The following is a 14555-nucleotide window of genomic DNA, read 5'->3' as shown; positions in this document are numbered from 1 at the left end:
AATCTAACTTGCATGTGAATGTAAGATAAGGAGCTTCCAATTGTCAGAAAAAAACCTCAACTTTTATTTAAGTATAAAATGCTTTCACAGATGGTGCTAGCAGCATTGAAACCCAGGAAATGATCAGATTCTGCTGCTGAATGAATGTGCAAGGTTCCTGGGTGTTCGTGTGTGCCCATGGAGACAAATTAACCCTGAAACAAGATTCCCTGTGTTTAAAACTTAATGTTAGACCAAATAAGGTTTTATGGTAGCCAAGTTAATTAATTTAATGAGCCCTAATACCAACCGGCACACATGTAAACAGCAGTGCTTTACTATGGAGCTAATTGGTCTACTCCGCAGTAAAGCACACATGCTGATGCATCCAGTTAGGGTTCATTTACTTATTCTGATCCTTTTATATAACATAAAGAGGTTGAAGGAAAGGTGACTGCCTCACCACAGGAGTCTAAAGCTTATCTTTGTTTCAGGTTCTAGGAAATAACTTCCATATGCTTTTAAATAGGCACAACAAAAACTCAACTCAAAAAACGCGCTCTCTCATTACTGAGAGTCTGATGAGTATTTGTGTGTGTTCTTATTTCACTTTGTACAGGCACTATAGCTAATTGCACTTTCCCCTTCCCTTGCTTTCTCTCCATTTGCAGTTAGTACTTGTTAAAAATAACAGATGTGTTCAGCCAGGAACGAGCTCCACTACTGTGAACTACTGTCATTTTATTGTAACGCTTTAGAGGAAGCTTTCAGCACAACGCTGTATTTTTACTATAATTTAAGCATTTTCATAGTTTATCTTGTTCTAAGACCAAGAGCTCTTGAACTGAAGGATATACTTATTTATAACTATATGAAGTAAATTATTTGAGTAAAGTTGGCCAAGTGTGTTTTGATATTCACTGGTTGTTAATTTGGAATGACTGAGGGTAGTTACTTTGGATTTACCTGGATTTACAATGAAATCAGAACTTGGTTTCAAATCTGCAAATGTCACATACTTCACCTGAAAAAGCAGGATAAAAACAAGCCTTTTCCTGTGGTTCCTGTTGTAGTTTAAACTTGAAACTACACTTGCAGTTTAGGTTAAATTGGAGATTTATGTAAATATGAGCAGAACAAATTGTAATGGGAAATATTCAATTGTATAGACATTAAAGTGAATTTGTATATTTATTTATTTACTTATTTTAATAGTGTTGCTTGTACGTCAGATTTAAAAAATGTGTATAGTTCTTTTCAAAGTCTGACTTTATCACCCAGATAATGCCAGTGATTTGCTCTCCAGTCACATTGAGCACTAAATTGCTTCATGAGTACTATCAGATTTGGAACACCTTGTTGCTAAGGGCATTAATTAATCTTTCCTTACAGTGTGCTTCCAAAACACCTTCAACACAGCTTGCTAGCAAAGGGTCACACACTCAGTACATTCTGTATATTTGCTGAACCTTAATCGCACTGAGAGAATCATACAGAAAGCAGGGATAAAAGTTACTAAAATGTTAAGGATATGCTTGCAAAGATTACTGTAATTCTAAATGTCATGTTTCCAAACATCTTTAGCTTGCAAAATAAAACTTACCATAAAGAATGGATAAGTGAGAGAGAGTGCAAGAAAAGGTGAAGTGGGGGCAGTGGGGGAGAGAGAGGTTTATTAAACCAAGATACAAAATGGAGCTGAGCACACCTTAAAGTCCTTGTCATGTCATCTTACAGCTTGCCATGATTTCACTGGAGCTATGTGTATTTATGGTAGATTGGGAAATAGCTTGTGCCCTTTATATGGATGTTATGTTTTTCTTTTCTAAAGAAAATGTGTCTATGCCATGGCTTGATTTAAAATGTCTCTGAAATGTACATCTTAAGTAGAGAAAATTTGGTGATAAAGTATAAACACAGCAGTAAGATAAATGTTTACTTTTAAGCAGACCTATTATCAGTCTTCACCTCCATAGTTATCTCTAACCTGGAAATGAAGGAATCCAAAAGTATGTGTGCACATAGAAATGAATTCATAAAGGCTAGGAACATTATCGTACCACATGCCCTTGCCCCTGCCTATATGGTGTAGCATTTTGGCTGTGCGCTTGACTACAGTAGATGAGCAACTTACAGTTTCTAGGTTATTCTCACATCTTTGATCCCTTTGATTTTCTCCTTCCGTCCCCCCACACTGCAACCATCCCAGACTCTTTATTGGCTTTGATAGTACTTCTATTAACAATAAAGTGAGGACCCAATCCCACATTTGTCACAGGACCCAAATAACATCTCTGTGGGAGTCTCGTCCAAACAGGCACTGTGGGATCAGGCCCTTATTTTCTTCCCTTCTGAAATTATACAAAGTATGTTTCCTAATAGATAACAGGATTTAGTGAGAATTTCATACTCGGTAAATTTAGTTTCTAAACAGCTCATTTGACATTTTGGAGAAACATTCCCTCCTGCAAAAAATTAAATGGAAGCAAATAAGCCTTTATTTCTATGATTTGGAAAGGGTAGAGAACACCAGGGGTATGTCTAGAATGCAGGCTGCAATATAGCATAGATAATATCAAAGCTAGCTTTAAACTAGCTTAAGCAATGGAAATATAGCTGTAGTAGTACAAAGTTGAGTGTGGGTTAATTTATCCTGCTTCTCAGCAGGTTGCTAGTCTGCTGGTTTGCTGTGTATATATAACCAATATATATATATATTTACAATGAAAGTGAGTATGGATTTACAAAGACTTATCAGTAGAAGTCGCTGTAGTTGTAGAGATCCCAAAGGTCCATGGGGAGCCACCCACTAGGACACAGAACAGGAAGGGGCATCCTGGGTCTGTGAGTCTTATAGCCTGGACAAATCTTCAAAGTTGCCTCTTCTAACCCTTTTATGTACCTACAAGGCACAAAAGCAGAAATACCAAAATTATCCTACAAAATTCCTAAGGAAAAAAAAAAGATAAAAGGTACTGCAAGCAATCTGCCACTGTAGTGACAGACAAGTAATTGGTTCCACACTTTGGCATTTACAGACATAGTGACTCTTTTTTTGGGTCCCAACTGCCTGTTGTCCTTCAGACTGTCATTTGACCATACTACCATTAGCTTCTGCCCCCCTAGCAATAAAAAAACAGCTGTGTTCAGGAACTGGAAACCGCAGAGGAGCGGTTAATGTGACCCCAATCCACAGCTTACTGGAATTTCACTAAGATATTTCTAAGGGTAGTGCCTTTAGGACAGCTAACACCTCATTTATCTAACTCTGATTGGTATTCCCTTAAAAACCCTGTGGAGCCCAATATATATAAGGTTATTTGGATGAGCAATCCATAATTTTGAGAGAAGGGATTCTTCCTTATTATCTGTTTCTCTATATTTCTTTAACTACCATTTTGGCAAGATCTTGTCCAGCTTTTATGGCCACAAGTTGTTGGAGAATAGGTTTAGATTAGACATCCACAAGAACTACTTCACAGTCAGGGCGGCTAGAATCTGGAACCAATTTCCTAGGGAAGTGGTGCTGGCTCCTACCCTGGGGGTCTTTAAGAGGAGGCTTGATGCCTACCTGGCTGGGATCATTTGAGCCCAGTTTTTTCTCCTGCCCAGACAGGGGGTCGGACTTGAAGATCTACAAGGCCCCTTCCGACCCTACTTCTATGATTCTATGATTTTCTCCTCTCTCCACCTCAAGCTGAAGGGAAGAACTGTCTTTTTACTTGCATTTTTTTTGTTATAGTTGAGCTACAAAGAGAGAACTTAAGACTATTACCACCCAGAGACCAATCAGGGACTGTAGTATCTGAAGGTTAGAACAGAAGATGCTGTTGCTTCCACCTTCTATGAAGGTTGTATAAACCACTGGATGTCTATGAAAGTGAATTTTGTAGCCAGTTCCTTTAGTAAATTCGAGTGGGACTGAGGGGCCGCACACAGACAAGATTGCCTTACCTTAGAAGTTTACAATACTGTCCTTGGTGCACTCCTTTCCTCTGCCCTGCCACCTCAGTTTTCCAGCTCAGCTATAATGATATGGGATAGAAGGAGAGCCAAAAGGTGCAAATTAGAGGCAATGTAGAGAGGGAATACATTCTTTTGTCATTGCTAGCTTTTTGGAGCCATAGATTTTGGTGCTGTCTATATATAGTGTTAGAATCAAGGAAAAAAATTATCTCTTATTCCTTAGTTATATAGGAAGTAATAACAATGACTTTTGATGACTTTCAGATCGTAAATAATTTCATACCTGCTAGGAATATATTTCCTTAAGCCTCCCTATATTTGCATTATAACAAAGATTTCTTATTAATTTTAAAAGCATTTAAATCTAGGGACAGAAATGACATGTAAACCAGTATAAATGATTGGAAACCAGTCTAAACCTGTAACAGAACAGAAGTTAAGTACACAGACTTGTTTCAAATGGTAGAACCTGGTTTAAGATAGACCTGGATGTAGTATCAGATTTAATCAGTTTCAGTTAGACTGATCTATTGAACTTCTGTCCCAGATCCCCTCCCAGTTCAAGTTAGGTTGCAGCCCCCACAGCATCCCAGGATACTTTCAGGTCCCTGCTAGCCCCCTCTCCGTGATTGACCCTAAAGGAAGCACCAGGTCAGCTTCCCCCATACCACCCCCAACCAGCTCTGGGCTGCGTAATGGTCAAGCTAGGGCTGTATGGACACAGAGGGAAGGCTCTGTGTTGGCTTCCCCTGCATTCCCCTCACCTCCCCCCCACCCCCAGCTCTGAGCTCTGCTCTGGCTGAGCCGGGGCGTTGCTGCCCCCGAGGGACGGTTCCATGCTGGCTCCCCCGTGTCCCCCTGCCAGCTCTGGGCTGTGTGCTGGCTGAGCTGGGGGCTGTGCAGACCCTGAGGAAAGACTCTGTGTTGGCTCCACCTGTTCTCACCCACCAGCCCAAGGCTGTATGGTGGCCAAGCTGGGGACATGCAGACCCTGAAGGAAGTAACTGTGTTGGCTCCTGCTGTATATGAATCTTGTAGGGTTAAAGCAAGGCTTTGTAATGCTAAAAGTGAGGCCATTTCTTTGTCCTTTCACCTCCATTTCATAAAAGTGGACACAGCACTTACGAGACGGCGTGAAAGGAAAAGGAGTACTGTGTGAGGGTTACTGATAAGATATGAAACTAGCTAAATCCAGTCAACAGGGAAGTCTCATCAACAGGAGAACCTTGAAAGTCGGGCATGATTTGTTTTTGTTAGATAAAGAAACATCTTGAGACAAAACATAGGAGGCATGTAATTCATGAGTTAAACTTCGGTGTTCATGCCCACAGTGCTGCTTGATTGGACAGAATAGTGATTTAGTTAATAGATGATTAGGAGCACAAGCTAATCATGAACTAACGTATATGCACTTAAAAATTATAAAAAAGTATTATAACTGGTAGGCGGGGTCCCCCTCTGTAGAGGTACCTTGCTCGAGTGAATAAAAATTCTGTATTTGACTTTAGATACTTGCTCTGCGTGATCATTGCCCCAGCCTAGAGCACACTGCGTGTGACTTTAAGAGCGTAATTCGTAACACTCCCTCTCTGCCTGCTCCAGCCAGGAGCCATAGTTTCATACTTAGGGGCTGGAAGGGACCTTACAGATCACCATGTTGTGGTCTGGCAAGTTCAAAGCCTCAGTTCCTTCCTCTCCACCCCCCACACCCTGCCTGCTTCAGTTTCCCTAATGCTGCTGCCAGCTGGGCTGCCAGGCATGCCATTGTGACCCATTCTGGAAGTCTAGGGCTGGGTGCAGGGGAGAGCCTGTGGTGACAGGAGGGGGTTGGTGGAGTTTGCCCCCACTTGGCTCAGCTCAGCCCAGCCGCCCCCAGCAGAATTCAGGGAGCGCCTCCTGCCTTCTGGCCTTGGCCAGTGCAGGCATCTGTTTCCCCCCCTCACACCAATAGAGGACTGTGTTACATTCTCTCCTGATCCAATCAATGCAGCTTAGAGAAACCTGCATAGACTGCATCAATTTTCCCTTTGGGATTTTTGACTCTGTACTTTACCTAAAAATATTTTTTCCTTACTACTTCAAATGTCTAGACCTTGATTCATGATATAGTATTTGTCGCACTAGATTACTGCCATCATTCATCTACAATTCATTGAGGATCTGCTACCTCAAAGGTTTTTTGTATATAATATAACTATCTCTCTAATTACAAGTAATGGGTCCATATGATTACTAGGGCTGTATGAAGCTTTGGTAGCCGATTTGATTCAGAGGAGATTCGGCTCAATTCAGCAGCTGAATCTCCAAATCTGAATTGAATCGGAAGACCCATTAAACTCTCCAAACCAAATTGGAAGCCTCTGAATCTATTCAGAGAGATTTGGAGATTCGGCCACAGACTGTACAGGCAGGCACTAGGCAGTGCCAGCAGGAGCAGGTTGGGGAGCAGCCAGATGAGCCACAGCTTGAGCCAGCAGCCCCGGGAGAAGCCATGGCTTGTCTGGCTGCTCCCCTGCTGGAGCAAGGCATAAGATGCCATGGGGTCGGGGGGAATGATTGGGGAGCTGGAGGAATAATCAGGGAGCTGGGAGGAAGCCCCTGTTCATTCCTCTAGTGCCCAATCATTCCCCCCAAGCTCCCAGTTTGATTTCCCCAGTTCCCAGTTCGATCCCCTAGCTTCCAATCACTCCCTCAGTCCCCAGTCATCCCCCCCAGCTTCCTGATCATTTCCCCCAGCCCCTGCAGCTTTTCCCAGGGCTGCCAGCACTGCTTGTTGGGGGAGCAGCTGGACGAGCTGCAGCTTGAGCTGGCAGCCCCAGGCAAAGCCTTGGTGACTGAGAGGAATGATCAGGGTTTGGAGGAATGAACAGAGGCTTCTCCGCAGCTTCCAGTTCAATTCCCCAGTTCCTGGTTTGGTCCCCCAGCTCCCTGATCATTCTCCCCAGCCCCCCTGGCTTCTCCTGGGGCTGCCAGCACTGTCTGCTACACCCTGGTGGGAGGAGGGGGTAGCTGGGGGAGCAGCCGGATGAGCCACAATTTCTCCCAGGGCTGCTGGCTGAAGTTAGGGCTTGTCCGGCTGCTCCCCCAGCTGCTACTGCCAGCACTGCCTGCCTGTATAGTCTATGGCTGAATAAGATTGAGCAGCAAAAATCTTTGTATTCAGCCAAATCACATTGGGACAGTGATTCAAATCACTGAATCAAATCACTGTCCCTCTGAATCGCCAAATCTGAATCCAAAGCAAATACTTTCTGCTTCGCAGAGGCCTAATGATTACCCCTAGCATTATCTTACAATATGAATCATTGGATAGCTCTGTGTTAGTGAGTAAGTCTTGCCCCCTTATTTCCTTGTGATAATTGAAAACTAAATCTGTTGTAACGTGTCCTTTTTCCCTACTTTTTTGCAGACATTGACCTTTTAAAAAATGTAAATCTCGTGTATGCAATGCCTCACTTCCCCCAAAGCACACTGATGTTAAGGGGACATTTTCCACTAACTTTAACAGGCATAAAATAAGTCCAATAGGTAGTCCTTTTAAAATCTTGATTTAAGGAAATAGGCTTGGAAATAGAGCCCAGTCCTACACCTCTGTACACAGAAGTTCTAGTGAAATCTGTAGTCTGCAAAGTTGAACCCTTCAGTTGTCTGAGAGAGAAAAAGGATGAGGCTTGTTTTTCTAGTTCTCTGTCCACTGGAGGCCAAATCAAAGAGGTATGGAAAAGGCCTACTTCTCAGACAGAACTCAAAAGTTTCAAGCTGAAGGATCAAGCTCTAAACAGTTAAATGCAGTAATGTTTTGTATTGCTTGCTGAATAAGACTAATATTCAATAGGTATACAAATAGCACACTTTTCTTACACTGAACTGAAATTATTGAGAACCAAAACTTGACTTCAAATTGTCAGCTTTGAGATAAATGCAAAAAAGTCTGAAAGTTAAGTTCAGGTTATATTTCATTTTTTAGATTCAATGAAGCACAGCAGGTTACCATTAAGATGGAACCCTGGTGTGTCCATCTGTTAAAAAGTTAATAGATAACTGTGTAGGTTAGTTGGACATCTTTAATGTTTTCCTTGTTATTCTTTATGTTATGAATGCCTTTATAAAAGTGTTTTATTGAAGGTCGATATGTACAGTGCTCACAATTACATATTCTCAGATCATTAGTGTGAACACATGTAGTTGTAAATAATGACATAATAAAATTCATATTAAATACCATGGAAAAATGTAATAAACAATGCTTAAGGTTCATTTCTTTAGCAGCTTAATAAGCTTTTTAAAAATAATTTGCTATAAATGATTAAGTTACTTCATGCTATACCTGACCTGATAAATTGGTATTCAAATGAGATAATTGCTATAAACCAGATTTATTTTTATTTTACATTGTTATATTTCCAAACTATCTGTAATGAAAAAGAAAACTTTGAAAAGGCATATGATCCTAGTCTAGCATAAACTCATGGAAATATGAATCTAAATCTCTGCATTATTATCACAGTTCTCATCCAAGGTCTCAAACCACTTTAATCTTTAATGTAAAATGCTACATATCACTTACTGGTTGTCATGGGAAGATCCTCAGTTGATAAATACTGTTTATTAAAGCCCAATTTGGGCTCTTTTATGAACTTTTTATGAAAAATGTAATGCAAAATCTTGCCCCATTTCAAGTCAGTGTAAGTTTTATCGTGAACCCTGTGCAGCCAGTATGTCACCAACTTTCTTTGCATATCTTTTCCTATATAGAATATAAAATGCTATGTAACCATATTGTTCTCTCTCTCACATGGTTTTTGTAATTTTTTAATTGAATAGTTTGTCCAGATTTACACTGATGTAGAATTCTTGCTATGTAAAATATTTTTGTTATATTTTAAATCCATCAGTCCAGCCCTATCTACACATTACACTTTAAGGTGTGATTAACCAGATAATCCCACCTTAAGTTGTGACCTAGCTACCTATTCAACCAATTAATGGCATGATAAAACAAGCAATAATCTACAAAGTTATTCCACAAAATGTTAATACCTTTGTAGCTTGCCCTAATCACATCATTAATTGAATGTGTGGCCAACTGCTCTCCTTTAGCTAAGAGCCCCATCAACTGAGGGGTTCCTAGCCACAGGGGTGCACCACCTGCTGCCAGCTCTACAGCTGGCAAGGCTTGCAGCGGTGGCAGCACTGTCAGCCATGGTGCTTCCAGCGGGAAGAACACTGCTGCCGCTACAAACCTAGTCGACTACAGTACTCACAACAGGGGCAGCATTGTCAACTGTGGGGCTTGCAGTGCGAGCAGCATGGAGAATGCTGCCAGTGCTGCAAGCCCCACACCCCATATGGCTCACAACAGTGGCAGGGTTCCCACTGCAAGTCTTGCAGCCAATGTGGGCTATGGAGGGCAGGGGATCCCAGGCTCTCCCTGCACCAGTGACAGGGCGCAATGGGATCCAATGTGTGATCCCATGATAGCACCTCCTGCCATGCTTGTGTGGAAGGATGATTGTGTGGATTGTGCATTAGATCCCATTGCACCTTCACCTGCACATGTAGAGAGACCCTGAGTCTTTGGGATTTGGTTTTTTTCCCATATGCAATACAGTTTTAAGATGTGATGGCAATTGTATTAATTGCATCTCAAATTCTTTAATAAGTGCAATTCAGTGTATTGTTTTCAGCAACTTCTCTCTAATTACATACTTAGACTTTTTTTTTCTTTCTCTATAGTCAATCATAGCTGTCCTGATGATCAGTTTAAGTGTCAGAATAATCGCTGCATTCCCAAGAGGTGGCTTTGTGATGGAACCAATGATTGTGGCAATAATGAAGATGAATCAAATAAAACCTGTGCAGGTAAAACTTATATAAACTCCAATTCAATAAAAATGCAGGGCAGCCCTCTGAACTGAGCTGAACCAGCCTAGTGCTGGTGATCTGATTATTGCCGTTTTAAATGAATTCAGATTTGTATGCCACTAGGGCTAGAATACAAATTATATATCACTTAATCCTTGTGCTTGACTCTGCTTTGCAGAGTAATTTGGCACTTAATCTATCCATATGGGTAGACTGTCAAAACATTACTTGGGCACAGTCTTCTCCCTGCTAAATCTTTTTGGCAATTAAAATTTTATGTGTTAGCATGCTGTGATATAAGTCATCTCACTGGTAAGTTTATTTATTTTTTGTTTACCTTGACAAGAATATAATTATTTCTTTAGTCTCCCCTTAATACCACTGTGAATATTTCTCTGTAATAGTAATCAGTATTTTTAAAGGATGAACCAAGGTTAATAAGCCTATTTCAATAAATTTTGGAGCCCCAAATCAGTCATTCTTTTCACAGAAATATGTAGAATAGCCATAGGTAGAATAGACTATGCCAGCAAGGTCACTAGTAGTCTAATAAATGCAGACTATCAGACAATAAGCTTGTATTTGTTTTTTGAGTATTTTATGAGTCAGTGATTGGCAGTATGCATATGTATATAAAAGTGCTCCCTGAATGCATACTGTGTGATTTAACAGATATTTACTGACTGAAATTTATGGAAGACTGACAGTACTTACAAAAAAATCCCTAAGTGGAACTATAGCTTTGTCTGTAACCTCTTTACTATGCATTTGCAAATTTACAATACATCTTCAGCACTCTTTGATACGTTCAGATCGTTGTCCATTTTTAAGGATAAAAATCTCATTTATAATTTATGTTTAGAATCCTTATTTCAACTGACCGAGGATTGAATTTTGTATTTCTTCCACTTAATTTTGTTTCTGTAGTGACAAATCAGTCATTAAACCAAACTCTGCTGACGTATAATTACTGAAACATTTTCCTTTTTGTGCTGTACTTAATTTATGTACTGAAACTGTATGCTGGTTGTTTCAAAGAAAAGAGAGAAAATACTCATTTGTAACAGCAAATGAAGAAATCAATCTCTTGTCTAGTGGGGTTTCCAGTAACATAATCAGTTTTAAAGTGTACATTTTTTGAGAGCCGTTTCACATGATCCTAAAGGTGAAACACCAGGTAAAAGACAGCATGCATTTTAGTACTCTTAAGTAAAAAAGATGGGCATTGGAGAACTGCTATGTAGTGAAATATGCATATTCATAACTTGAGTTTTTAAAGCATAATCATAGTTTGGCCCAGACCTGATACAGCCTTGTATATTGAATAAGCTGTGCTCAGTTGAATACATGCAAGGTTGTAAGGTGTGTTCATTTAAATGAGGCTTTGCAGGACCATGTCTTTATTTTTTTCTTCATTTCTTCATAGCAAAACTAGTGCATTAGCTCTAGTGTATAAAGCAGAGATGGATTATAGTTGCATTCTTTTTTTGGCAACTGACACATAACTCTCAGGTATTTGAAGAATAATGCCAATTTTAGGGTTTGATGGCATACCCAGTTTCCCACAGGTGTTGGGTTGTTTCAACATGGAATAGATACATTGCTTTGTGAGACCACTTTAAAATTTGGCTTCAATAAATATATCAAACAACCTGCAAAAAAACAAGGACATTTTTTAAATGTATTTTTGTTTATAGTTTATAGTATTTTGTTACCTGTCTTTCTTGTACATTATTGATTTGTTAGATCAGACAGCTGCTCTCCTAGGTTTAATGAGTATTGTCTGAAAGTAAAATATTGCTGATACGTATTGTGATAGTCTATCCATGGACCAAACTGGCACTTCACGGTAGGTTGTAGACTGAGTAAGCTGAAAATACTGCTAAGCTCAGCCTGAAAAAGTGATGAACTGAATCCCTCTGTCTGTTGAATTGTAGGGTACTGGGACACTACTTGAATGAATGCTGATTCAAGTGTCATTTCGTTCCTGAACTTCCATTCAGAATTCTATGGATGATGAGGGAATCATCCCAGAAGCAGCTTACTCAAGAGTTGCGTCCCCAAATCCCACAGAACAAAAACTATGGAGTATAAGCAGAGGCATTTTCAGTGCCCTTGAACTTTGGGAGTATGAAAGTGTTGAGGTCAGATTCATGATCCACAAGGAGCTGATAAGTTGTTAGGAGTTGGTGCAAGGAACCATGTTGTTTTATTTTATAGCAATCATTGCAAACCCCCATCAGTGAATTTAGCTTGGCATCTCCTCAAGCCAATTACACTGCAAGTGTAAACAGTTTAGAAGTGAAATTGTATGGTAATATGAAAATCTAATGAACATTCCCCACTCTGGAGAAGCCTGAAACAATAGTTTCTGCTCTTAGATGTGGTAAGGAAGAGTAGTGCTATTTAAATTTGGAAGAATTTTGACCAGCACCTCAAGTGAGATAAATGGTCTTGCTCCTTTAAAGTAGATGAGGATGCAACCTTGTCGTGATGATTGTCATCAGCGTCATGGTGTGGGACTCTGTCTCCCGAAAGGTTTGGGGGAACAGTTTTAAGACATGGCTTAGGAGGCAGTGCAGTATATGAAGTAATAATATCATCGACAATGATCCAAACAGAGAGGGATCTCCGGAGAGGATTTGTTTCAAAATGACAAAGCACATATCAAAATATGCAAAAGCCTTCTTCAAGCAATATCATGGTTTGTACCTTGCCTGTCTTTCACTTGAAAGAAATCATAGTGACTTGAAGTAAGGATTATTATTAGCTAAGTAAGTCTACAGCAAGAAAGAGCAACTGAGGTATTACCACTGTGTGAAACAGTGTCACTTTTGCATTTCTAGAAGAAACTTTTATTTACAGGACATATACATACAATGAGCCAAATTCCTTCCTTGCCACTGAGCCTAAAAACGTTACGCTGAAGATAAATTAGACCTAGTGTTTCCAGAGACTTATATAATATGTTTTCTTAAAGAGCCTAGTAGTATATACAAAAAGTAATGAACAGAATGAAATAAACTTCCACTATTCTGTTTCTTTTAATTTTCAGTCTATTTAGTCATCTAACAATACTTCTAACAGTAAATGAAAAATTACATCATTTCTTACCCAATCCAAGTATTAATTGATATAAAAAGAAAAGTATAGTACCATTATAGTGATTAAAAAACTCTGAGTCTGTGTATGCTTAGCTAAGTATCTCTGCATCTGGAGGACAGAGAAATGAACAAGGACGAATCTGCAATCTGAACCAGACCATCTAATGTGAAATTATGTTTTGATTAAATATTTATCTCATCCGCATGCATGTTTAGACTGAGACTGAGAGATTTAAATGCCCAACTTCAACTGGAAATGACTTGGATATAAGTGCCTCACTGCTTTACCTCTTTTCGAGAACGTCAGACTTAATCCGTGAATTCAGAATTAAAAAAACTGGTCGTAGGGTTGAATTCTTTTAATAAGTGTATACTTTTATTAGTAGTAATATAAGTGCTTATGTCAATTAGATATTTGATGTGGTTTAAAAGATTATGTCCTTGTCAGCATTTGAAATGACTTAAGGAGTCTGATGCAGTCTGATCTTTTTTTTTTTTTTCAGGCTTTCTTTCCTCACAGCAGGTGACAGAATTTTTAAATATGATAAATCTCTGTTTTAGTGCCTTATTAAAGTTGTACAGTAAAAATCGCCTGGGTCAGGAAATGTTAAAGTTCCAACACCAATGTCAAGTCAGCCACACTGCACACGTGTATTAGTTTCTTTTACTATGCAATTTTCTAAGTATCACAATGTATCATTTTTTTATGCTGTAAAATATATGGAATGTATAAGAAAGCCAGAGTTTCCTACAGTTACGTAACTTTTACATTTCCAATATTTTTTTCTTTTTTTCTTTTAAATTTATGGCATTAATGCTGTTTTAATTTCCTGTAATCACAGAGTAATATAAAACTTCCAAATTTCCACTTACTGGGAAAATCATTATGGATTAGTAAATCTAGTAATTAAGGCACAGTCCTGCAGGTGCCATTAATTTCCACTGAGCTCAAAGCAGCTGAGTGTGGCATTCGGTAAGAGGAAGATCTAATGAGCAGCCAGGTTAGCAAATATCTTCTGTACCTCTATCCATTAAGTAAGACCTCAGTGAAGGTATTGGCAGGCGGATCTAAAAGATTTAGTTTACTTCTCTCATGTTTTTCTATCTATTTGTCATCGCAGCAAGAACATGTCAAGTTGATCAGTTTTCTTGTGGGAATGGACGCTGTATTCCAAAGTCATGGTTGTGTGACAGAGAGGATGACTGTGGTGACAAAACAGATGAAATGGCATCATGTGGTAAGTTATTTACCCTAAGTGAGTTGTCCACTGGAAAAATAAATGAAGATGCATAGTACTGTATACAAGGAGAAAAAGAATATTCAAAGAAAGTTTTGCTTTTTTGCCTGATATGTAATTATCAGGTGGCACAACAAGGAATTTTCTATATTTTGTTGAAGAAAAAAATGAATCTTTAATTCAAAATTATTTAAATAGAATTAGTATTGAAAAATAAATGCCTGTTTGCTGAAATGAAAACATTATTTTATTGTTTTTATGGGAATTAGTAGTGCCCATACATGGATCTGGGTGTCTTACCAATTATTTAAAAGTGCAAAATCAAAAATGCAGCTCATTCCTTTTCATAAAAAGTAGTCCATAATCAAATACTGTTACCTCCATAGTTTGGCCTGTTCTCTCA

At 39.2% G+C, this 14555-nt stretch overlaps 1 protein-coding gene across 1 annotated transcript in view; it reads left to right on the top strand.

Moving 5' to 3' along the window:
* The window catches only part of LRP1B (LDL receptor related protein 1B), a 1585724-nt gene that overhangs the window by 913919 nt on the left and 657250 nt on the right, over window positions 1-14555 (top strand). The window contains exons 17-18 of the mRNA XM_019553609.1: window positions 9682-9807; window positions 14036-14152. Of these exons, the coding sequence (XP_019409154.1) occupies window positions 9682-9807; window positions 14036-14152 (243 nt within the window). The remainder of the gene's footprint in view (window positions 1-9681; window positions 9808-14035; window positions 14153-14555) is intronic.

Source organism: Crocodylus porosus, unplaced genomic scaffold, assembly GCF_001723895.1.
Source record: "Crocodylus porosus isolate Cpor-Errol unplaced genomic scaffold, CroPor_comp1, whole genome shotgun sequence".
Classification (NCBI taxonomy): domain Eukaryota; kingdom Metazoa; phylum Chordata; order Crocodylia; family Crocodylidae; genus Crocodylus; species Crocodylus porosus.
Note: the sequence above shows the minus strand (reverse complement) of the source record. Positions and strands in the feature narration are given on the sequence as shown.